Source organism: Crotalus tigris, unplaced genomic scaffold (assembly GCF_016545835.1).
Source record: "Crotalus tigris isolate CLP2741 ecotype Arizona unplaced genomic scaffold, ASM1654583v1 scf7180000017733.2605024, whole genome shotgun sequence".
Classification (NCBI taxonomy): domain Eukaryota; kingdom Metazoa; phylum Chordata; class Lepidosauria; order Squamata; family Viperidae; genus Crotalus; species Crotalus tigris.
In genome coordinates this window covers 2226806-2251204 of record NW_024096600.1, presented here as the reverse complement: position 1 = coordinate 2251204, position 24399 = coordinate 2226806, and the positions used below count along the sequence as shown (strand labels likewise).

The window sequence follows — 24399 nt, the reverse complement described above, 5'->3', positions numbered from 1 at the left end:
TGGTCTCTCAAGCATTATCATTGGGTTTCTGGAGTCCAGAACCTTGATGGGCTCAATCATAGAAGCAGCAGTGATTTGTAGGCCAATTCAACAATGACAAGTTCTCCTGGGCTACTCTTGCCATCAGTCCCCTGCCCCCAGTGTAGCCCTTAGATGCCCTGGCTAGGAATAGGAGTTGTACCTGCTGTTTTGAGTGCAGACTTAGAGAGATAGCAAATGAGAGTCAAGGTCCTACCCATATTGCCCCTCAATCCACCTGGGTGAGGTGTCCATTAGCTATGCTGCCTGGAGCACTGTATAAGCTTCAATCGAATGCATCAGAGGAGCACCAAATTACATAAAGCTGCTTGTATCCTTGCAATCTAATGACAGTTGGTCAAAAATTAGGCAATTATAAAAAGAGGCTGGATTTATAAAAATGAGAGAATGCCTATGTAAAAAGTGCATTTATTGAACACTTACTTTTTTTTTTGGAAAAAAATTTTATTTATTTATTTTTTAAAAAAAGTGTTCCATGGTCAATACATTATTAACTAAATCTATTCCAAAGTGAATAAAAAACAAGAACATACATTTCAAAACACTTGACAACTTTGGACGCAACCCCTCTGACATGTCTGTGCAAACATTGCTGAACTTCAAGTCCCATCTTTCCTCTTTGCTGTGGCAGAAACAGAGTGGCACTGCCAGAGCGATTTTGGACCAACCGGGCCCATGACGTACCATAGATCAGGGGTCCCCAATCTTGGCAACTTTTAAGACTTGTGGACTTCAACGCAGCCATGCTGGCTGAAGAATTCTGGTAGTTGAAGCCCACAGGTCTTAATGTTGCCAAGGTTGGGGACCCCTGCCATAGATGGCTGCTCCGTGCTTTAGTTAGAACTTGGCCTCCCAGCATCGACAGAAGCAAGTTGCAGGGAGTGCAAACAGAAGAGAGGATCTTGCTGTATTTTTCTGCCCACCACGGCGAAAGCCACCCTCCCTTTGGTATAAAGCAGTGTTTCCCAAACTTGACAATTTTAAGGCATGTGGACTTCAACTCCCAGAATTCCACAGCCAGCAATGCTGGCTGTGGAATTCTGGGAGTTGAAGTCCACATGCCTTAAAATTGTCAAGTTTGGGAAACACTGGTATAAAGGATCATTGACATACATGTTCTGCTGCAAACACGAATACATTACAACAGCAGCTGAAGAACAGATTTTATAAAGCAGCATTAAATTAAAAAAAAAACTTTGGTGAAAAGACACTCTGAATATTATTTTTGCCTGGAACTAAAAAAGAAAAGTTGGGGGGGGGGTTGTCAGTCCAGGCAAAGGAAGCATTGTTTAACACAAGAAGATTAAAATATGCCTTTACTTGAGGCTGTAAACCCCAACACTGGATGAATTCTGCCCAATTAACTTGAAAAAACAAACAAGCAAACACTGCCACAAGGCATATTTAGTGAGAAAAATCTCCTCAGCAAGAATTAAGCCCCTCTTCTTATCTCTTCATCACAGTAACAATAAATAGGCATTTAATAGTGCAAAAAGGAATACGTATCTTTTAAAATGTTAAAATATCTTTAACCAGTGTATAGCATAATGCCTCACAATCACATATTTTATATGCGTGCTTAGAAAAATACTGCACATCCATGACATATTTCTGATTGGCTATATTTTTGGGTGCAAGTGAAAGAAGAAAAGGCAGATGCTTTGAACGATTAGGCTGGGATTTAATTGATCAGGTAAGGTCTAACTAAAATTAAGCATTAGCAAATCTCTGCATATCCGTTTCGCTTGATAGCACTGGTGGAACTCAGTGTTTAATTTTGGCTGAAATATTCCCTCTGATTCATTGACCTTCTACCTTGTTCAATGGAATTTCAGATATACTTTAAGAATCTAGACGGTTATCTCTAAAATAAAAAAGACAGTGGTGGGCAAGAGATTACTTACGAGATACCTTTTAGGAACCACCTCTTTCTTTTCACAAACACCACCACCAATTTGTCCTGAAATAAAAAGTGCCATTACAATATGATGGATTGCCACTGACATTAATGGGAAAGAGACTGTCCTCAGAGGAATGCATTGCTGGTAAAGCAACTCTGAGATGAAATTCAGCAGATCAGTCCAGGGCACAAGGTTTTCCCTATTCTAGATCTGAAACCTGTTTCTCAAGGCTGGTCTGACTATCACACCCAGTAAAAAGAAGAGCAGTATTTACAAAGATGCATCCACCTATCTATTAAAAAATACCCAAACTGAAATTTTCTTTTTAGGAAAATACTTTTGCAAGTCAACTATATAAAGATAAAATACACGTCCAAGATAGTTTTTACCTTATTCTATAAAGTGCAGAGAGAACCTTCACATGGGGGACTACTACTCCCCCACGATAAGAGCAGAATTACAGCAGCTTTTGCATAGCGTTACTCAGAGGAAGTGGGGTCTTCTCTTTCCTCAGGAGATTGGCTCAGAAAGAGTCTCTTCGGCTACTCCGGCTTTCTGAGACAGCAACAGCTTTGCTTCAGGAACAGCCGGTGGTGCCAAATCTCCATTGAGGGCTCCTTTAGAATTGAATGTTGCTAGTCCTGCAACATGAAAAGCACACCTCAGTCAAGTTGCCCTTCTTTGCTTGCTTCATGCAAGGAGACATTATTGTTATCTGAATCACAGGGCTGTGAGCTAAGGAAAGATGTTCCAAAGGAAGCCTTAACTCTACTCTTCCCGGGCAGGTTTTGCTTCATGTGGACAGATACCTAGGAAGCTCTTAGGCCAGATACTTGTCCACTTAAGCAAGCATTATCTACCTGTAGAGCAGAGGTCCTCAACCTTGCCAACTTTAAAATTTGTGCACTTCAACTCCCAGAATTCCTCAGATAGCTTTGCTGGCTGAGGAATTCTGGGAGTTGAAGTCCACAAGTCTTAAAGTTGACAAGGTTGAGGACCCCTGCTGTAGAGTCTTTGATGCTCTCTGAACTTGGTTGGTGGTTTTTTTTTAGACATTTCATTAACCAACTGGGTAACATCTTTGTTGCTGAAAGGTAGTGGGGTTTGCTCTCTGTTTATATACAGTGCCTTGCCCTGTCAGTGTACCCTAATCCCTAAATGTTACCCAGTTGGCTGATGAAATTCAGTAGGGCTCCACAGTTCAGTCCCGAGCTACAAGTATTTTTTTCTATTGCTTTTACTTAGGCTAGCAACAGCCTTTGATATGCCAGCCTTCCCATTGCCATATATTTTACACTATCCCAAGAAATCATCCCACGATCGAAGTCCTACATATATAGTAAATCACATTTCAGAGTTAGATCCCTTCTGAAGAAAGCTAGTGCACTGGTACCGGCTCAGGTACGAGATCCCATTAAAAGCTCAACTAGCACCCAGCCCCAGGTGTTAGGAATCCTGTGTGCAGTTCAGAAAACTGACCACAGGAATGGACTGCCTTTGTAAGTCAGGACTGCACAATGGGCAGAAGCAGTGGTTTATAGTGGCAGGAACATGAAAGAGTAAAAGAAGGATTTTTTTTCCCTGAGTTTTTCCTACAGAGGCATGGGGGGGCTGTCTTCCCTTGCTTTTTAAAACTATCTCACCCCCAAATGGGAAACACTGCGTTGGACTTTTAGTCATTGCAGTCAGACAGAGATGAGACGCTACAAAAGAGGCTTAAGTCCTCACACTGTCCGATTCTTCATCCTGATCTTCCTTCTTCACACCACAAGAAATACCACTGAGTTTAATTTTAACTTAAGATACATCTACTATATAAGAAAATTGCCACTGCTTAACATCATTAAAGTTAGGAAAAATATGTCTCTGAATTACCACTTCAGTGTTTCATGTGCACTTTTTCGCTACTTGCAGCATTGTGCCTGTTCTCTATCTTTAACTACTAAATCCATCTTAATTGAACAAGTGTAGTGCAAGAGAGTTACTGTAACTTAGTTTGAGATTTACTGTTATTCTAGCAAAAACACAGGCTAAGATGTAAGAAAAATGAGTGCACAGTAATGACGACATCCATAAGGTAGTATGTCCTTACTGTCTGTATCGTCAAAGGGAACATCTATGGAAGGTTCTGTATCTGAGACTGTTCTTCTCCACCGGTGGGAAAGCTGATGGGAAGACACATTTGGTTCTTTTCCAAAGCGACTGCTCCTAAAATTAGAGTATTGCACAAGTTATGACATATTCAGTTTGCCGGGGCAAACTGGCAGTTCTGGGTGTAGGGTGGCCAAAGGGTAGAGATAGGGTAGAGATAGGTGGATGGGGTGAGTTGGAGACAGTCTCAGGGCTTTTCAACCAGTGGTACGGATACCACCTGTGGTACATTGGCACCTAGCAGGTGGTACACAGCCATCCTAGAAAAGTGATAGCGGGGGAGGGGAATGAGCTGAACGGTGGCAGCACCGCACAAGTCTGAGCAAGCGATGGCTGGAGCTGCAGGGCTGTCAGGGCTCAGCAGAAGGGCCATGATCAGCGCTTCTTCGGAGTTGTCAAGGCTCAGTGGAAGCGCCAGGATCAGCGCCAAGCTCCAGCTGGAGCTCGGCAGTGATCCTGGTGCTTCTGCTGAGCCCAGAAGAAGTGCCGATCAGCTGGAATGTTGCATCATCTCCAGGGTCTTGTGATTTACATTTAGATGCTTGACAACTGATTCATATTTATGACGGTCACAGTGTCCCAGGATGTGAAGTGACCAAAACCTGCTGCAACCACCCAGCAGACCGGGGGGGGGGATAAAAATCAACCCCACCCCCGCTGCCAATCCTCAACAGAAATGCTCAGAACAATGATAACCTTGAACAGGAGGAAGAGCGCCGCCGGGTGGGCAGGCGTCTTGCTCAGCTGTGCCTTGGGGGGCACTTTTTTCAGTACCATTGTAACTTCAAAGTCACTAAGCAAACTGTTGTAAGTCGAGGACTACCTGTACTTTATCATTTTTTTCCTTTTGGGGGGATCATCAAGTTTTTGACACCTTGCTAGGCGACTGGTGGTACTCGGATATTGCCATATCCTAAAAGTGGTACAATGGGTGAAAAGGTTGAAAAGCCCTGCCTTAACTTACTGAGGCTTGGGGCTGAAAGGGACCGAGAGCAGAATGGCTTGGAGTGGGGCGATTATTTATTTATCAACCTGCAATTCTTGGTTAACAACCGCAAAGAGAGTGCTAGGATTACCGTAGTACACCAGTCAGTCATGCGATATTTCACTTTTGAGTGCCCTGACTTACAAGGTCATAACTGTGAACAGTCACTAAATGAGGACTGCCTGTACAAGACAGAACTATCATAGTGAATTCAATCTAGTCATGAATTAATTTTCAATTATATCATGTAAGAGAAACTCACCAGAACTACATTTTTTCAAAATTAATGTGAGATTATATGAAGCAACAGGCTGTGAATTTCAATTACCAGACCATGGGCTGTTCCCATTGATTTGGGATCGGGCAATATTTCACAATGTGATAAGTGAATCTTTAACATTTTGGTTCTAATTTGTTTGATTTTGAAATAGTAATTATTTAATCACAACTTCATATTTACCTCTCAAGGGTACAAGTTCCAGGATGGCTAACAGAACGTTTCATCTAAAAAAATAATGTAAGTAGTAAAGCAGGTTATTATAAATTTTGAAATACTAATTGTATCTTAGTCCATTTCTAATGAAATATTATTTTAAAAATATGTATTTAAAATGTTTTCTTCAGAATTTACAGAGGAAGAATATGCATTATCTGAAAGTAAATGACATTTATAACATCAGAATTAAAAAATAATTATTGCTTTTATTGTTGCGTTTAAGTATTTAGTTTCCCAAGGGCAAGGAGACCTGGAAGCACTATTTTAAGCAAAGGAGGAGAAGAAACCATGGCTGCTTGGAAGGTCAAAAGTTTAGGGCTGGGACTAGTCAGCCATGGAGGTCTTCAGTTTCCATTAAACTCCATAGGTCAGGCATGTCAAACTGCCAGCCCGCGGGCCAGATGCGTCACAACGAAACCGCACCCACCCCATTGCTGGCAATGGGGAAAAAGTCGCGATACATCGCACGACGTCACGTGACATCGCGAGTTTGACATGCCTGCCATAGGTAACCTTGGTTTTTTGCCCACAGACAAATATTATTGGACAGTAAAAGTATATGGTAATATCCTCCACAACATGCAAGATTGTTATCAGAAGTACATGCTTCTAAAGGCAAGGTTTCCTGTAAGGTTTGAGACTTTCATAACTGATGGCAGAAGCCTAGCCTGGTGGCCTGTACAAGGACAACACTGAGGAACCGTATGCTTGCTTGTCCCCTATTGCTCCCTCCCAAAGTTCCCCAAATCCTAGGAATGTTTGACATTAAAGAATATCCAACCATTTGCACAGGTGAAGGAGACACAGGAGAAACTAAAGGATCAGGATGAGGCAACGGAAACATCTCTGGCTTAAATTTGGCATTTGCAATTTTCACACATTCTTCAAGTGTCGTGATAAACGTGTCACAGGTGGCACTGAGCAAGGAAGAAGCTTCATTCATATTCTGAAAACAAAAGGAAAGAGCAGATATTGGAAACTCTTGGAGCAAAGTGTTTCCTAGCAAAACCTTTCACCAATTTAACTGTAATTTAACTATAAACCAACAATTATAACTGCTGGTTTGTAGGAACTTAACTGACTTTGATGAACACCTAATATTTTTCCAATGGCTAGGTAGGGTGCAGATGTTGACCGTACCACCTCAGACACTTTTGTTGTGGTAAACTTTATTATTGTGGTAATAAAGTTATTACTTTAAATATTTAAAAAGAGAGAAGAACAGGCAGCTTTCCAGATGTTGGCAAACTGGAGAAGCTCCAGCCAACATATTCATTATCAATACAGGAGCACATGAACGGTGCAAGGAGCTGGAGCTAATGAGATAAATCAGGGGTCCCCAACCTATGGGCAGGCCATGGACTGTTGGCCATCAGGAATAACTGGTGAGCGCCACCCCAGTTGTGGTAGCATCACTGTGTGGGCACTAGCGGCCCCATTTGCGCATGAGCAGGGGCGCTAGCACCACCACTGTCAAGCAGACGGAGCTGCGCATGGGCACATTTCCCTACTGCTCCCTTTTCTTCCGGAAAGTTGGGGAACTCTGATCTAAATGGCCTCTAACATTAACTCTGTGAGTCAATGTTTATGTTTCTTGCAAGTGAACCTGAAATGCATCCCCTGAACAAGAGATGGCAGATTTTATTTCTCTTTTCCACTGCAGCACAGATGGCATTCCCCCCCCCCCGCCTGCTTTTATATAGAAGATTGTAAAAGCAATTATTCAGGATGGTATTATCACAACAACTAATCAACCTTACAGAAAAAAAACAAAGAATTGTTAATTGTCCATCTCCTGAGCACAAAGATCTCTCTATTTGTTAAATACAAATGTAATGGTTTTCATGCTTTGGAAACTGATTTTGACTGTAGTAGACTGTGCAAAAAGGGGCTAGAAGAATTACTGGTTTTTACACTTACATAAGTGTCACATAACAATTTATTATTTGTGATTTTTATAAAGTGTGAAGACTGATTCTAAAATCACTATTTTTTAAAGGTATATTCTAAATTGGGTCTGGGGTCTGTACTTTTTACTTCCTTTCACTTTACAATCAACAAAAAGTGAATTTATATTATAGGGTTGCCAAGATTCTGATGATATTGGATTTCTAACTGATGTAAACAGCTTTATTTCAAAATAGACAGAAGCAAATAGTTATTTCTTTAGAGGCTGAGAAAGGTTTTATAAGGTGGGAGGAGTTTGTTGATCTGAAGCAAATAGATTCCACAAAAGTCTGGATATTCATACCTTAATGGTTAAGTATGGTATTGTTCAGTAGGTACATTTACTGAGCAACTACATTGTATTCTAATAGTGTATTTTCTTCTTTTAATCTACAACACAAAATCTGATCAGAAATTACATGAATTACATATACTTTTTAAATAATTAGCCCTTCAACATCCTGATTTTGTCAACAAAAATTCTGAAAATATTGTTGATAATGTGGTAATTGAGATGAAATAGAAAATAGCCATTGCCTCCGAAAGTTGCTTTATATTTGAAAAATGAAATTTGAAATTTCAGGCATTGGATTAAAGGCAACCTAGAATTATGGACTGATGTAAGGATTAAGATTATGAGTTTGAAGTAAAAAGATGTTTCACACTTGGATTGAATTAATAATTAATTGAATGTTAATCAAATAAGATGATTTGTTTGTTTTATAATAGGGATGTTCTGAGCTATGATAACTAACTGGATGAAATTTGAATTCTGTTTAATGGATTGAAATGATTTAAGGTTGGACACTAGTCGGTTAGCTTAAAGAGATTGATTAAGTGATGGATTAGACATGTATAGGATAGATAGATATATACATTTAGATATGTCTAGGTAGATCAATATTTTTGTTTAAAAATGAGATTTTTTTTATATAATGGATTAAAGGTAATCTAGAATATTAAGAATGTATTTTTTTAGAATGTTAGGTTCTTTTGTATGAAAATTATTAGGTAATGGAATGAAGAAAATTGAAGACATGTTTTAGAGTTGAATTGAATTATTAATTGAAATCTAATGATGATGTGATTCTTTGATGACATGGATGTTATTAGTAATTAAATGGATGAGATTTGAATTCTGTTTAATTAATTGAATTGATTTAAGGTCTAATATTATCTTGTCAGCTTAAAGAGATTGATTAATTGAGGGATCAGATAGGTATAGGATAGATTAATATTTTATTTTAAATAGGGGAGATTGGTGGAAGAAGAAATAAATAAGAATTTGATTAAATTAAGAAAGTAGAACATATTTGGAAGGGATATCTGAATTGAAAATGTTTTTATTTGAAGTTAATTTGATTGCGGTATTGTAAATTTATAAAGCTTTAAAACAGGATCAGGTTGAATAAATTTAAGCTAGAATTGGATATTTTAAATATACTATGCTATTAGAGGGAAAAAGAGAGGGAATACTTGATGTATTGATTGTACTATGTATATATGTTTTGTTCTAGGATGTTTGATTACCCCAGAACCATGGTGTGTCCTGAATACTTTGTTTTAAAAAATAAAAAAAACCAATAAAATTTGTTTTAAAAAAAAGTTGATTTATATTTCATAGATAATAAGATTAGGGGTAGGTGCATCTAGTTTATTTTAATAGAAGAGTTAAGATTTTGTCTAGTTAATCTATAAATTGGGTAGATAAGACTACATTACTCAGTAATAATTTTGGTATATTAACCCATACGCTTTACAATTGTTTACTGATTTTTTTTATTACCTTGGTTTAATGACTTCTAAAAATGTTTCTGATACTGGTTAATATAAATTAGGTCAACAATGAAACAAGATACAGATGGTCTAGAATTTCTTTAGTTATCTGGGTAAAATAAATGCAATTTTCAACAAGGTTAACTAGTTAAGAGGCTTTTCCTATTTTTATTCCACCACACTATTTTAAATGTTTTATAAATTATTATAATTTATAAGATATGTCGAATGTGTTCATTGCTTTAGGTTGTTTCTAAAAATAATAAAGGTGGGATACAAATAAAATACATAAATAAATAAAACAATTTTACTTCATAATGTAGTCTCACTGCATATGTTATATTATAATAGGGCTGCTGAATGAACCAATGTACCCCTGTTGAAACAGTTGGAGTATTTTTTTGCAGAATGTAAAACAAAATTTGATTATATCACAACATTTCTTTATAGTTTATAAAATTATTAGCTGGACTCAGATCTCAAAGGCACTTGTTCTCTGAAATACTCCATCTGTTAAATAACTTGGAAATATGTGCAGCTCCTAACTTAGTAACTTATCTTTATAAGGTGTGGAAGGAAGTAGATGAACACATATACAAACACACACACATTTTTTTCTGTTTCCCCACAACCTCACTAGGAGATCCACTTTGTTTACAAAACTGCTGAAGAAAACACAGCAAATGAGAATAAAATGCCAATTCTTTCTATTCCAAGGACAGGGGAAAAAAACGGGAGAGATGGGGAAAAGAGAGAGGGAACAGAATGTGATAAAATCTGAAATCCTAAATAGGAAAATACAGTGACAGTTTTATTACATGTTTCAAGTGTCTTCATTTTTGTAGCCAAACTTTCTTGTATGGGATATTTTACTGATACATTAAAACCTTGATTCTTTGGGTTTTATTACTGAAGTTGAAGTGGATTCAATCAATAACTTTAGATGTAATGTAAAAAAAAATTAAGACTTTGGCCACAAACAGTCCATTGTTTCTAAAGCAATTGAATTGCTTAGGTAATTTTTATCAATTTTTGTAATTTGACACGCAAAATATCAATCTAGATCAAATGATAGATACTGACACAAATTATACTGTGCAAAATGATCTAAGTTGACAAAAATGAACACATTTGGATATAGTGGACATTTGGATTTAACAGGCTAAAAACAGAGACAACCCATACTTCCAAAAAACCAGTTAAATTAAGGTTTTACTACATTTGAAGGGAACAATAAACATTTAAAAATATAATCTAAAAGTATTCTGTATATCTGTGAGATTCAATTATTACTGGTAGTATGGCAGTGATGAGCTACTAAGGTACTCTCAGATAAAGCTATGGATCCAACATGATACTGTTACACATCTTTATAATCCAAGAACTTAAATAGGTGAATATTACCTATATATTACCTCAATGCTAGGTGAGGAATGATTCTCATCATGATGAACATATTCTTGTATTGTATGGACCTGCTGCATCAAGAGGTCACAATAGAGACGCAGTTCAGACATTTTGGTTTTTAGAGATTCGTTGGTTTCATTTATTTCTGGAAGAATATCAGAAAATGGAAACTTCACTAATCATGGCTATAAGTACCGTCCTCAAAAATAAGCATCAATATTCACATTTAATCTCTTTCAAACTGCCTTGCAAACTTGTTGAACTTCTGATCTTTTTGCCAATTTCCAATTTAACCTCTGTTTTGTAGTTCTTCATAAATCCGTTTTTTCCAATGGGTTTACGAAGTGTGTAGAGCATGCTAACTGTTTTGATGCACCCTGAAAAAGTGACTGATGGCAGGAGTGTTGGCTCCTTTGAAAGCGGAGATGCTATGTTACACAGAAAACAGTCTTAGTGTATATGGGTCAATTTTGCCTTCCTTTATTTATACTATTCATGTCCAGCTGCAGAATCACTCTGAAATCTGCAGTCTTCCTAAGTATCTGGCTTCTCTGACTGGGAGGATCCCAAGAACTATTATCTAAGTTTTCTTCACTTGACTGACACATTCTAATCTATCATAGAGTACAGGTAGTCCTTGACTTACAACAGTTCACTTAGTGACCATTCAAAGTTACAACAGCACTGAAGAAAGTGACTTACGAGCATTTTTTACTCTTACAACCATGCTCACATGATCAAAATTCAGGCACTTGGCAACTCACTCAGATGGTCGCAATGTTCCAGGCCCCCTTTTGCACCCTTCTGACAAGCAATCATGGGGGCAGCCAGATTCATTTAACAATTGTGTTACTAACTTGGCAACGGTGATTCACTTAACAACTGTGGCAAGAAAGGTCATTAACTAGGGCAAAGCTCACTTAACAAATGTCTTGCTTTGCAACAGAAATTTGGGCTCAGTTGTGGTCATCTGTACATTCATTGTTGCTCAGGGCAGTAGAATTATGTGCACCCTGAAACAGGATCCACAAAACCAGTGGGTTTTAGTTTTAAGTAAAAACACCTCAACAAAATCAACTCAACAAAAGGAACAGATCTGAATACATGTAACAAAGAAAAAACTTTAGCAACTTCAATGTCACTCAGCTAATTTCTAACACTGACATTCCCAAAATGTTTACGATGGAATGGAGAGGAAGCACCCTGCATACCACTTGTCTCAAAAGGTATAGGCCAGTGATGGCAAACCTTTTAGAGACCGAGTGCCCCAAAACAATCCCGACCCCACCCCCACTCTGCCCCAACTCCAGCCTTGTCCCCCCTCCCCCTCCCTCTTGCCCCACTCCATCCCAACCCCACCCAACCCACCTGTAGGGCCACCCACCGCCTCCATGGCCCACCGCAATCGTCCAGGCATCCCAACAGCACCATGGCAGCCACGTCCTCTGCCCATGCCCCACAGCATCAACTCCGCATGATGGGGCATGAGGGCAGAGTCTTGTCCCCAGCGCCTGGCTGCCATGTCCTTGGCTGTGCTGCTCCACGCAGGCTGTGCTTGGGGATGATTCTCCAGGGGGGTTGCTGGTGAGGAGGGGGCCATAGGGGGAGGCGGGATTTGGGCAATGGTGCTTGTGCCCTCAGAGAGGGCTCTGAGTGCCACCTCTGGCACGCGTGCCATAGGTTTGCCATCACTGGTATAGGCTTTCCTGCTTGAGCAGAGGATTGGACTAGAAGACCCCTGAGGTCCCTTCCAACTCAGTTATTCTGTTAAGCAAAGCCATAATGGCTACAAAAGCTCCCCTACTGTTCAACACATAGGAAGTGAATCACGATGCTTTCTAATCATGAAAGAAAAAGAAATAAAATTACATGTTGGCAATAGTAGCGAATGTTACATGTACTTTTGATGGTTTTGAAGAAGCTACTTGGGTTTCAAGAAGGTAACTTTTAACCATTCCATAATATTTTAGAAAACATAGGCACCTTTTTCTTTTTTAGTTCTGGCATCTGTCAGACAAGCTTTGGAGCTCCCAAGGGTTACTAGCCACCTCTGTCGTTCAGCAGCGTTAACAGCTTTCATGTAAAAATGTTGTTCTCCTGGAATTATTAGCTCCATTCTGGTGCTATCTGTAGGATGAACTTAGGAAAGAGACAAAACATAAAATAAGCTTATACGTTTTGTAAAATCACTTAGAATAAGAAAAGTGTTAGCTAAATAAAAATGTATTCATATATCAAATTTAACTGCCCATCTCCCAAATATAAAGGCTCTAGAGCAGAGGTAGGCAACCTTGGCTCTTTTATGATTCATGGACTTCAACTCCCAGAATTTCTGAGCCAGCATGGCTCAGCTTGGAAACCTCTCCCTTTCCCCTCAGCATGGCTGGCTCAGGGATTCTGGGAGTTGAAGTCCATGACTCATAAAAGAGCCAAGGTTGCCTACCCCTGACCTAGTGGGATCAGGAACAGAAGCAGACGTACTTTTAAACTAAGGAAAAAGATGTCTCAAGGACATGTTCAGTCTTGGAAACTATGTTTGGTTCCAGAATTGAGCTCATGTCCGTTTCTTGGGATCCTTCTTCTCCCCCAAAGTTGCTATGGCTCCCTATTGTGTGTTCCTACAAGTAAACAATTTAGAACCAGAAAAGTCTAACTGTACGCCACCACGCCTTAGCTCTGATAACTGCACAGGCCAAAATAAAAGGCAAATTCCACAGTGCTAATCTTACCTTTGATTTCACAAACGGCCATTTTTATACTTCCTTTGCTGCCTTTACCAACATCATCCTGTGAATCGTAATAGGATAATATCCCGTTATCCAGAACAAACCAGCGAGGCTTCCAACCTAAGAAAATAGCAGAAAACAACGTTCATCTGTTTTGCTACAAATATAATTTTCACATACACTCCAACACCATCCTTCATATATAGAACTTACAGCTGAAAGCAAGATTTATATTTATTTACATTATGTTTGGGAATAAATGCTGCCATTTTAATAACATACATAGACCAACCTACATTTTGAAAGTTGATATTTATTAGATAGAAAGACCTAAATAGCTCGTCTAAAGAACTTTAAATTGCTGATAAATTTCACTTCTGCAATTCACTCTGCTGGCACAGATGGACATGTTAAACTTATGTATCTGATATTTTAAAAGATTTATACAGCTGTCATATTATATAAAGTAGCTCTATGTGGCTAACAACAAATAGACAAATTATAGGTTTCTTTTTCTAAACAACAAATAGACAGATAAGATACAAAAAAATGAAAAATCTTTTAATACCATCAAGCACTATAACAATCCCATCATTAAACCATCAATACAGGGCTCATCTTAGCAGCCTTTGGGAAGCCAAGGAGATTTGGCACCCTGCACACTTCAGAGGGGAGGCAGATGCACAAGTTAGGCACACCTACAAGAAAGGTTTGCTTTCTAGAACCCACCAGATGGTGGGGGGGGTGGACCTACAGAGAACTTCACCTATTGCAATCTAGTGAGGTGGATAGAAGTTCTCCAGGAGAGGAAGATAGCTGATAGCTAAAATCTTGAAAGAAGCCCATTCAGCTGAGCAGTAGCAGTCTAACATGGTTCATCTGTGGGGTGTCCAGAATTACACACCCTGCTGAATTCTGGATTAGATAGAAATTCCAGTTGCAGGTGGTTTACAGAGCAGCTCTGTGTAGGGTGCATTGCAATAGTCCAAAATGGAAAGTGACCTGGGCATGACTGACTATGAGCAGAAACTCCAAGTCCTACAACGGTGCAGCTGACACACAAGCTGAATGTGTGCAAAGGCCCCCCAGGACATGATTGCCATCTGCTCTTTGAGCAGGAGTCATTAGTGCAGGAAGTCCTCCAAATTGTGCAGCAACTTTGTCAAAAATGCAATACAGTAACTCTTCAGATCCAAGGGTCCCAAACCCCAGAGACTAGAGTCATGTAGCTAGTTTCTTTTCATCCAGATCCACATCCTCCAGGCACTCCATATATTGCAGAAATCCAAAGATTTGCACAGAGCAGAACAAGAAAGGGTATCAACCAAAAGCAGTGCCACAGTTGTCAAGCCAAAGCCCTGATTAAGCAATTTATGGCTCTCACTGCACCAATCAGCAAAGCTGTTTGATTCTGGATGCAAATAAGGCTTTGCTAAACCCAAAAGAGCACGGTAATTTTTGCCCTCAGCTGACCCCATAAAAGAAAAAAATATTGGGTTTTTTTCAAATCTAACTTTACTCTAATGACTTCATGGAGTAAATTATGTAGTTTTCTTCGTAAAATTATGGAAGCAGCATGACCTCTTCCAGAATATGTGTGGGCATGTCTTTAATTCCAGAGTCTAGTTATAGTCTTTTATAGATTACAGGTAGTCCTTCTTATGACCACAACTGAGCTCAAACTCTAGGGTGCTACGTGAGACATTTGTTAAAAGGGTTTTGCCCCATTTTACAACCTTTCTTGCCACAGTTGTTAAGTGAATCACTGCACTGTTAAGTTAGTAACACAGTTAGGTGAATTTGGTTTCCCCATTGACTTTGCTTGTCAGAAGGTTGCAAAAAGGGATCACATAACCCTGGGAAACTGCAACTGTCATAAATGTGAGGCAGTTGTCAAGCATCCAAATGTAAATCATGTGACCCTGGGGATGCTGAAATGGTTATAAGTGTGAAAAATGGTCATAAGTCACTTTTTTCAGTGCCGTTGTAACTTTGAACGGTCATTAAGCAAACTGTTGTAAGTCAAGGACTACCTGTATTGACAAGATGCAGAGCGAAGTATTTCTTTCTAATAAATAAGCATCAAGAAAAGTCTGATGATTCAAATCTGATCTTTTTCCCCCTTAGTTTAAATTATAAGTCTCCCAAAGTTGTGGGGAATCAGGTGGCCCATAAATTGTATAAATAAATTCTAAATACCAACCACAATCAATAGATGCCTAACCAAAGGCCCCAAATTCCAAACTATTTCAAGCAAACTATCATGTCTAATAAGCAGTAATATTATATTTATGATATAAGCCTTCTTATGAGAGCCATCCTGAGGATAATTCAGCTTATGAGATGAAGCATATACAAGATGTACAAGCATATACTTAAAATGCAGGAAGTATCATTAAGATGACTCATGTTAAAACGTGCAAACTTTCCTGAAGTGGTTCCTCCTCATTGATACACCTAATAATAATGAGATCAATTATAGGACAATTTTAAATACCCTTTTGATTATTTTTTCATCCAGAAAGACCTAATCGCTATTATCTAGGGAGCCAGTAAAACAAGAAGAGAGTGAAAGGAAGTAGATTTTCTTCTGAAATAAAGATTCAGGGTAGAAAGCTTAAAAGGTATCTACTGCAAGTAGTCCTCGACTCACAACCACAACTGAGCCCAAACATTCTGTTGCTAAGTGAAACATTTGTTAAATGAGTTTGTACCATTTTACAACCTTTCTTGCCAGTTGTTAAGTGAATCACCGCAGATAACTTAGTAGCACGATTTTAAGGGAATCTGGTTTCCCCATTGACTTTGCTTGTCAGAAGGCCGCAAAAGGGGACCTCATGACTCTGGGACACTGCAACCGTCATAAATGTGAGTCATTTGCCAAGCGTCTGAATTTTGATCACGTCACCCAGAGATGCTGCAATGATCGAAAGTGGGCAAAACAGTCACGAGTTCCTATTTTTTCAGTGCCACTGTAACTTCGAACGGTCACTAAAATGAACTGTCGTAAGTCGAGGACTACCTGTACTCAAGCCACTAAGCTGCTGAAATGCTGAAACCCGCTCTAAACCAGGACCAGTGTCTTTACGCTCTGAATGACAAGCCGTTTCAGCGCAGGAATGGACTTCTCCATCATTCCTAAACACTGGCTGGGACTGATGGGAGTGGGAGTCCAGCATCTAAAGAGCTACAGGTGTCATATCCGGGCTGTGCCTTTCGTCTCCCTATACCACGGGTAGGCAACCTTGGCTCTTTTATGACTCGTGGACTTCAACTCCCAGAATTCCTGAGCCAGCTATGCTGGCTCAGGAATTCTGGGAGCTGAAGTCCACGAGTCATAAAAGAGCCAAGGTTGCCTACCCCTGCTACTCTTGTCAGCCAGCCGCCCTGTCTCTTCCTACAAGACTTTGACCGGCCAAAGCCTTGCCTCTTTCCCTCTTCCAGAGGTTGCTGCTGCTGCTGCTGCCCTTCCCCCCCTCCCCTTGCTTCGATATCGGGAGAGAGGCCGCGCCTTTATTCCTCCTCGGAGTCTTCAAAGCAGAACCAGCAACCGAGGCCGCGAGGCCAACGGACAAGGCAGCCCAGCCCCACGCGCGACTGACAGGAGCCCGCCTTGCCGCCTGCCTTCCAGCTTACCTGTGAGGTAATTCGTCCACTTGTACAGGACGCCTTCCATCGTTCAGAGCCGCGCCTGGCGCACCATCCTGCTCGCCCGCCTCTCCTCCTTCAAGAGCAGCACCAGCGGCGGCAAGGCCGGCCCTCCTCGAGCCCCGCAGCCTTCCAAGGCGCCGGCGGCGGTGACAGCAGAGCAGCAGGAGGAGGCGGAATCCGCGATGGGCATCGAGGGGCGGAGAGGCTTAGCTCGAAGGGCAGCCTCCGTCTCCGCCGCCGCCTTTGGGTCCGGCTGCAGTGGGAGAGGCGGCTGTCCAGTCGTGTTTGGACTCACTCATTGCCCGTCTCTGAGGAAACAAAACAATGAACGACGTCTCTTCCCCTGGTCTCAGCTCGCCTGCCTGCCTTCGCCTTCCCCTTCCCCTCCCCCTTTCCCGGGCCTGGGCGTTTGCTGCCATCGACCCTGACGTCTCATTTACTTCCTGGATGCAGGAAGATGATGCTGGCTGAAGAAAACAGGCCCTTACGCGCATGCTCGCATCGTTGCGGAACTCCGAAGAATATCGTCGCCTTCCTTTTCCCACTCCTCCTCTCCCCCCGCTCCCGGCAGGATGGGAGACTGCGTGTACTCCAGGCTCCCACCTATATAAAATCTAACCGCATTGGTTTCTTTGCTATCTAATTCATCTTTGCCTGGAGCAGTGTTTCTCAACCTTGACAATTTTAAGCCATGTGGACTTCAACTCCCAGAATTCCACAGCCAGCAATGCTGGCTGTGGAATTCTGGGAGTTGAAGTCCACATGCCTTAAAATTGTCAAGGTTGAGAAACACTGGCCTGGAGGAACATATCCAGTATCCCTATGGGACAAGTCTATTGATTCCAGTCTGGCTGGATAGTATCGCTAGCCGCAGGCATCGGTTTAGAAGGCTTGCCTGCTCACCTCATAATATAAATGAAGCCGTTCAAGAAAATATTGGGGGGTGGGAAGCCTAAGAGGCAACTTTCCCAAAGTATGATCGGTGCTTCACTTTCATAGCTTCGGAGAAAAAAAGAAACCGCCCCCACGAGGCAGCAAGAGACTTCAACCCTGCTCATCCTATCCGTGTCTAATAATCACCCTCCCTCGCCTTAACTAAACGAGAAAACGCAGCAAGAAATGCAAAGCCAACACTCTAAAAAGTCCAACGACCGCACGCTTTCTCTAGCAAAAGGGGAGAGGGAAAAGAGGTGAGGGGGCAAAGAAATAGGAGCAAGGCGCACCCACGCCTTTTACGTATCCGCCGGAACAGGGCAAAAGAGCAAAGCGGCCTGCGTAGAGGGGAATAGCCGTGGCCACGCCGTGGCCACGCCCCTCTCGGCTCCCGTGACGTCGAACAATGCTACTATAGTGCCACGCAGCCCGAGGACCAAACTTGCAACAATGGCTTTGCGCGCGGGACTCTGCTTTCTACTGCAGGCATTTGCCCTCCTTCTTATTCAGTCCTATGGGCAGAAGGCGGAGGGTCCCCCTGCAGAAGATGTCCAGATAGAAATCGTGCATGTCCCCGAAGTCTGCGAGCCCAAGAGCAAAAAGGGCGATCTACTCAATGCCCATTACGACGGTTACGTAGGTAGTAATAAGACCAAGTTTTATTGCAGGTAAGTTTATGGCAGTGCACTTTTTTTAAACTCTCACCTCCGTCAGCTTACTTTAGATAAAATGCCGCTTTGGCTGATCTTCTGGCAGTGTCACAGTTTGGTTACTCAACTGTATAGATGTACTCGAAGGCAGTTTTTAGTAATATTTAGTTCAGCTGCTTTCCAAAGGTTTATGCCCCGAGGATGCAGGTGTTCTCAGCATACTTTGATAAAACTCTGTATTGCCCTGTATGCATATCCTGTGTCTCCCCTAACAATCTCCCCTCAATATAATTATGTTACCTATGAGAAACATTTGTAAACAAACACTACAAGCCCAGGAAGCATTAAAAACTCGATTGAGTTGTGTACTATATATGCCAAAATATTGTATTCAGATACAAATGTCCCTCCTACCAACTCTCTTGACTTAATGTGGTGATTCGGTGCTACATTGCTCAAATCCTTAAGCAGGAATAATTTGGTTTTCAACTAGCATCACCGGCAGATGCTTGCCCTTGATTACAAGAAGCATGAATGAGAAATATACTAGATAGCTCCCTTGTACTTTTGATGCACTTTCAGCAGGATGGAGGAAGTTACTGGTGGATCCTTCCTAAGGTATCTTATTGTCTGGACAACTCTTCATTAGCTTCATATGATCACAGTAGTACTGAGGATCTCTGCCATTAACAGAGATTTAAGCTGGTTTTTAATAATTAAGCTCCTATCTGTAGTTATAGCCACTCCAAGGTTACATTAAGTGTAAATACTAACAAAATTATGAGTGTGTAAGATAAAGGGAAAGCCTGTTGCATTCTTTGGGTCCATGTAGAAAAAATATCATTGGTGATATTATGCTAATATGTTGAGCTAATTTCTTAAAGTATACTGTTTCTTTTCTTTGCAGTCGCACACAAAATGATGGCCATCCAAAATGGTTTGTCCTTGGTGTTGGCCAAGTCATCAAAGGCTTAGATATTGCAATGATGAATATGTGTCCTGGAGAGAAACGAAAAGTGATTATTCCTCCTTCGCTTGCCTATGGAGAACAGGGCTATGGTAAAATATGGCTAAATATGAAAATCTTTTTTATTGCATAATTTGGCATCCAGACTAAAGAGGATTATTGAGATGCTAGAGCATGTCACTTTTACATACCAGTAACACTTTTCCTTTTTTTTAATCAGCTTTTTTTTCTGTAAATGTTACTTATCCATCAGCACTTATGGAGTGACAGTGGCACTGAGAAATTGCTGCTTACTCTCAGGCTCTTTGCACAGTCATTTAATAATGTTATTAGCTGCAAGATGTAAAACAAAAAAGCATGTAGAACAGAATGAGCCAAAGGACATGGCAGCCTAAAATACAGCAAGGAGAGAAAGGAAGGAAGAGAACTGTCTTTAATGCACTTTTTCTTCTAAGTTAAAGTTAATGAAATCAGAGGGGAGAGCCCCCTACAGACTTTCCTAACGCCAATAATAACTTGCTTTCCATAGCCATGTTACTGCATTGTGATCCGTCAACAGATATTATATAACAACACATGAGCATTGTGGAGACTAATGATGATTCTTTTTTCAGGCAGCAAATGAACCTACAACCTGCTTGTTCTCTATCAGAGCATACTCCTGCATGCTGGGCAAAGATGATCTAGTTAAGAATGTCAAGAATGCATGTGGCTTTTTGCTTCTTTCCAGGGTATTCCTGTGGTATGTATTGCTCTTGGAATTGCTAGTGACTGAATTCTTTTACTAGGCTTTGCTACTAAATCTTGAAATAGAAGGGAGGGGAAATATAAGTAGTCTGTGTGGCTGCTGCATGTGATTTTAAAAATGACAAGATAATGATCATTGAAATGCCCCAGTTTTATGAAATTACCCTCCCAACCCCGCACCCTCAACTAATATATAATGGTACATATGCATAACTATCTAAATGTTCAATTACCTCAGTTAGTTGTTTTAGGAAATATTGGTGTTCTTTTTTATAATTGGCCAACCTGACGTATTATGGGTAAGGTTCAAGTTTGTACAGTACTCAATGGGCAGCAGTGTAGCTGTGACAGACCTAGATGGCACTCACAATTTAAGCATCTGTGCAATCAGTCTGTAGTGATTTTCAAAATCTTACAAGATTTGACTATTTCTAAATCCACATGAAAATTTTGCCAGTCGACATTTATACATATAGAGAATTGTATTAGTCTCTGCCTGTTTATTAACAGTAAATTCTTTATATGATTTTTTTTATTTCAAAATCGTTTGTGATGAAGAACATACTTTAATTTTTAGTTTTCAGAGCTACATATGGATGTTCCAGAATAAATTCTCAGATTAAGGAATGACAAATCTAATCCCTATGATCCAACTCTTACTTGTATAAGCAACTCCTGCTACATTTCAGGCAAAAGTCTTTCGTAGCCCTAACCAAGTCATTTTGAATGTAGTCACTTTGAATAAGTTCTCCTATGAAGAAGAGACTAGCTCCTTCCTCTACTGACTAAATGCACGTGCATGGCTTGTGAATCACTTTTTCAGACTAATTCTGGAAACTCCTTCAATAATAGCATCTGTCTTCCAGTGTTCGGTGTTGTTATTTCTGAAAACCTGCTAAATCTTATATATTCCATTTTGATGTCCATTTTCCTTTTCTGAGGTCCTTTTGTCTTTCTTGAAATGTTAAATGTTTTCTTGCTAAAGCTTCTTTCCCTTATTCCTAAAAGTCCATATACTAATAAGAACAGAAGGATGAAATTAATTTCTGATCTGCCAGCACTATGTGACGCAGATACAGAACTCATATCATAGTCAACAGAGTGAGAACACCAACCAAGCACCCGATCCTACCATTTACTATCCTCCATTGGCACAGCAAAAGACTTCAGGATGAAGAGTGCATTGGGCACTGTTCATTTACATTGTGTCTTTGATGATGGAAGATTTACTCCAACCCAGTGGTTCCGCAAAGCACTTCCCTCGATGTAAAATCCATCATTACCACATTGCTGAAGAGCTGTTGACATATAGTGGTCTGTGGTTAAAATGATCAGAAATCAGAATGTGCATTTCCTATAACTTTTCTGTTACATTCTTAGAACCAGCAAAGATTCCACCCAATGCAACACTGATCTTCGAAATTGAACTGTATGCAGTAACTAAAGGACCACGGAGTGTTGAAACATTTTCTCAAATAGATCTGGATAGTGACAAAAAGCTTTCAAAGGAAGAGGTATGAAGAATAATATTCTAAGTCACTTCATTAAAGCATTTCATTTGTTTTACAGAATCAATTTATGAAGTATTGTGGAATAAATGTATGAACTGCTTTCTTTTTCTAATCATTTTTTTATTTTAATTTTTTTTTGTTCTTTTCTTGGAAAGGGATGGCTGAATCATCACTAGTTCAATTAGTTTATTCACTTTGGATGTCTGTTCTAAAAGAGTAGAAAATGCTATTTTTATCAGTCCTCCAGAGTTGTTTGAATTCAGTGTGGCTTTAAAGCTGGGTGGACAAGTTGTTACTCTGGATACCAATTCTCAACCTTCATTATTAGTTATGATGACTAGTATTGATCAAATTCAGAATTCAACAATTTCCGGGCGGGTCGCATGTTGCCCATCCCTGTTTTAAACCCCCTGTGTGGAACCCAGGTTCATCTCCAAAACTTTATGACATTAGCCATGAGTATATAGGTAGTCTCCAATTTATGACTGGTCGCTTAATGACCATCCCAAATTACATTGGTAGGAATGGGTACTTTATGATCCATAAAGCACTCCTGACTGTCATAAAAAGTCCCACCCTCCCTCCCATAATCACTTGAACAAATTTCAGCTCACCTTTACAACGGTTTACAGAATCCCATAATCTCCTGACTGCAATTTGCCACATGTTTTGCAGATTTTCAGTCAAATACACCGATTCAGAAGAATGGGTTCGCACTTACAATTGCAACATTTTCTTAATTACCATGGATTCACTTAATGACTGGTGATTCACTTAATGATCTCTACAAACTGTTGTAAAATTGGGTCTGGTTATATGGATGTCTCAACTTATGACCATAATGACTTATTACTCCAATTGCAGTAATAAGTCAAGGACTACCTATATTGTTGCATTTATAGTAGAAAACAAGCAATTTTTTTTTCTGTGCTTGTCTTGTTCATCTTTGCCAAAAAACACAACCAGACCATTGAATCCTTCTTGCAGATGAGTTACTTTAACTGAGACTCTTTTTGCTTTCCTAGTAGAAGATTCTACTTGACTTCCTCTTTAACAGTGACATTTATTGGATTTATCCCTCATGCAAAACAAGTAGTTTGGAAAAATCATCTTCCTTGATTGTAAGTTGCTGGTGGCTTGTACTAATGATGGCTGCCAGCAAAATGGATCCCTTAGAAGAATCACAATCTACCAGAATCAACCCCCATGCTGTAGCCCTGCTATGTTTCTTAAAAATATTTTCCAGAAGATTAAAGGTGCAAGTGTGAAGTCAGCAACTAAAAATTTTGTTTTGTGAGTTAAGAGTGTGTTTTGTGGCTATAGAGCAGGGGTGTCAAACTGCCGGCCTGCAGGCCGGACGCATCATCCGGAAGCCGCACCCACCCCATTGCCGGCAATGGCAAAACCGTCCCGATACGTTGCACGACGTCATGTGGCGTCACGAGTTTGACATGTCTGCTATAGAGGGAAACTTCACATATTTTAGAATATAATGCTTGTCTTCTTTTTATATGGTATTTTGATTTTCAGTAGTTGATTCTCAGTGTATTGGGGTTCATAAGACTTATTAATGTGCTGCACATCTTGCTATTCAAAGCGACTCTGGATGGCTTAGAATACAGTAAAAATAAAATATAAAAACAATTATGAATATAAGAGCAAGTTGAAATTATGATTGTTTTTAATTCCTTTAGATAAACCATTATTTGAAGAAAGAATTTGAAAGAGATGGCAAAAAGCGGGATTCTTCTGTTAAAGACACTGTTTTGTTAGATATATTTAAAAGGAATGACCACGATGGCGATGGCTTCATATCTGCCAAAGAATACAATGTCTACCAGCATGATGAACTATAAAAACATACTATTCAAATGTCTACTTGTTGCTTTATGGCAGTGGTTCTCAACCTGTGGGTCGGGACCCCATTTGGGGTCGAATGACCATTTCACGGGGGTCACCAAACCATGCTGTCCGCCATTTTTTTCCCTTTTCCCTAGCTGTCCTACTCCCTCTTATTGGTGGCCACACCCACTTGGGGGTCACCACAACATGGGGAACTGTATCATGGGGTCACGGCATTAGAAAGGTTGAGAATCACTGCTTTATGGACTTTGGGGATCTTGCAGTTTTTATGGGCCATGGAGCATCCACAAGGAGTTCCGCAGCCATCACAACTGGATGGCTTGGCTGTACTCGCTCCTCTTCCTAAATAAGTCTTTGTAGATGTATCCAAAGGAATTTAAAGCTTTGGCTTGGATTTGATGAATCAAACACACATCGCGCACAAAGGTATAATGAAGCAGCTCCTTTGGTTTCACTGAGATTTATCCTTTAGATTTATAACCACATTTTAAAGTCTTTTTAGTGTTACATACCAGTTTATGTACATTCACTGTGGTAATTTTTACACTTTTGTATTGAGATTAAAATTTGTTTCAATTATGGTCCTATAAAGTGCAGCAAAAAATAAAATCTGAAAATGGGGTATAATTGGTTTGCGTCCTAAACTAAA

At 40.1% G+C, this 24399-nt stretch overlaps 2 protein-coding genes across 2 annotated transcripts; one reads left to right on the top strand and one right to left on the bottom strand.

Annotated features, from left to right (window-relative positions):
• Nucleotides 1-462: 462 nt before the first annotated feature.
• On the bottom strand, nt 463-17668 carry PLEKHA3 (pleckstrin homology domain containing A3). Its single transcript, XM_039339376.1, has 8 exons — nt 17065-17668; nt 13432-13548; nt 12686-12841; nt 10711-10847; nt 6354-6518; nt 5537-5580; nt 4033-4148; nt 463-2581 (listed from the first exon to the last, which is right to left on the bottom strand). Exons 1-8 carry the CDS (start codon nt 17102-17104, stop codon nt 2451-2453), a joined length of 906 nt encoding a protein of 301 aa, XP_039195310.1. The 5' UTR covers nt 17105-17668; the 3' UTR covers nt 463-2450.
• A 720-nt stretch (nt 17669-18388) lies between these two features.
• On the top strand, nt 18389-24372 carry FKBP7 (FKBP prolyl isomerase 7). The gene is made up of 4 exons (XM_039339375.1): nt 18389-18680; nt 19570-19721; nt 21757-21890; nt 23582-24372. The coding sequence occupies exons 1-4, from the start codon at nt 18463-18465 to the stop codon at nt 23741-23743; spliced, it is 666 nt and encodes a 221-aa protein (XP_039195309.1). The 5' UTR covers nt 18389-18462; the 3' UTR covers nt 23744-24372.
• Nucleotides 24373-24399: the final 27 nt, after the last annotated feature.

Coding starts and splice junctions, on each gene's coding strand:
- PLEKHA3 (XM_039339376.1), bottom strand. CDS start 17,104: ATGGAAGGCGTCCTGTACAAGTGGACGAATTACCTCACAG. Junction 5,581..6,353: donor CTCCTTCACCTGTGCAAATG/GTTGGATATTCT, acceptor TTATTTTTTTAG/ATGAAACGTTCTGTTAGCCA. Junction 2,582..4,032: donor TCCCTTTGACGATACAGACA/GTAAGGACATAC, acceptor TTCATGTTGCAG/GACTAGCAACATTCAATTCT.
- FKBP7 (XM_039339375.1), top strand. CDS start 18,463: ATGGCTTTGCGCGCGGGACTCTGCTTTCTACTGCAGGCATTTGCCCTC. Junction 18,681..19,569: donor AAGACCAAGTTTTATTGCAG/GTAAGTTTATGG, acceptor TTTTCTTTGCAG/TCGCACACAAAATGATGGCC. Junction 21,891..23,581: donor AAAAGCTTTCAAAGGAAGAG/GTATGAAGAATA, acceptor TAATTCCTTTAG/ATAAACCATTATTTGAAGAA.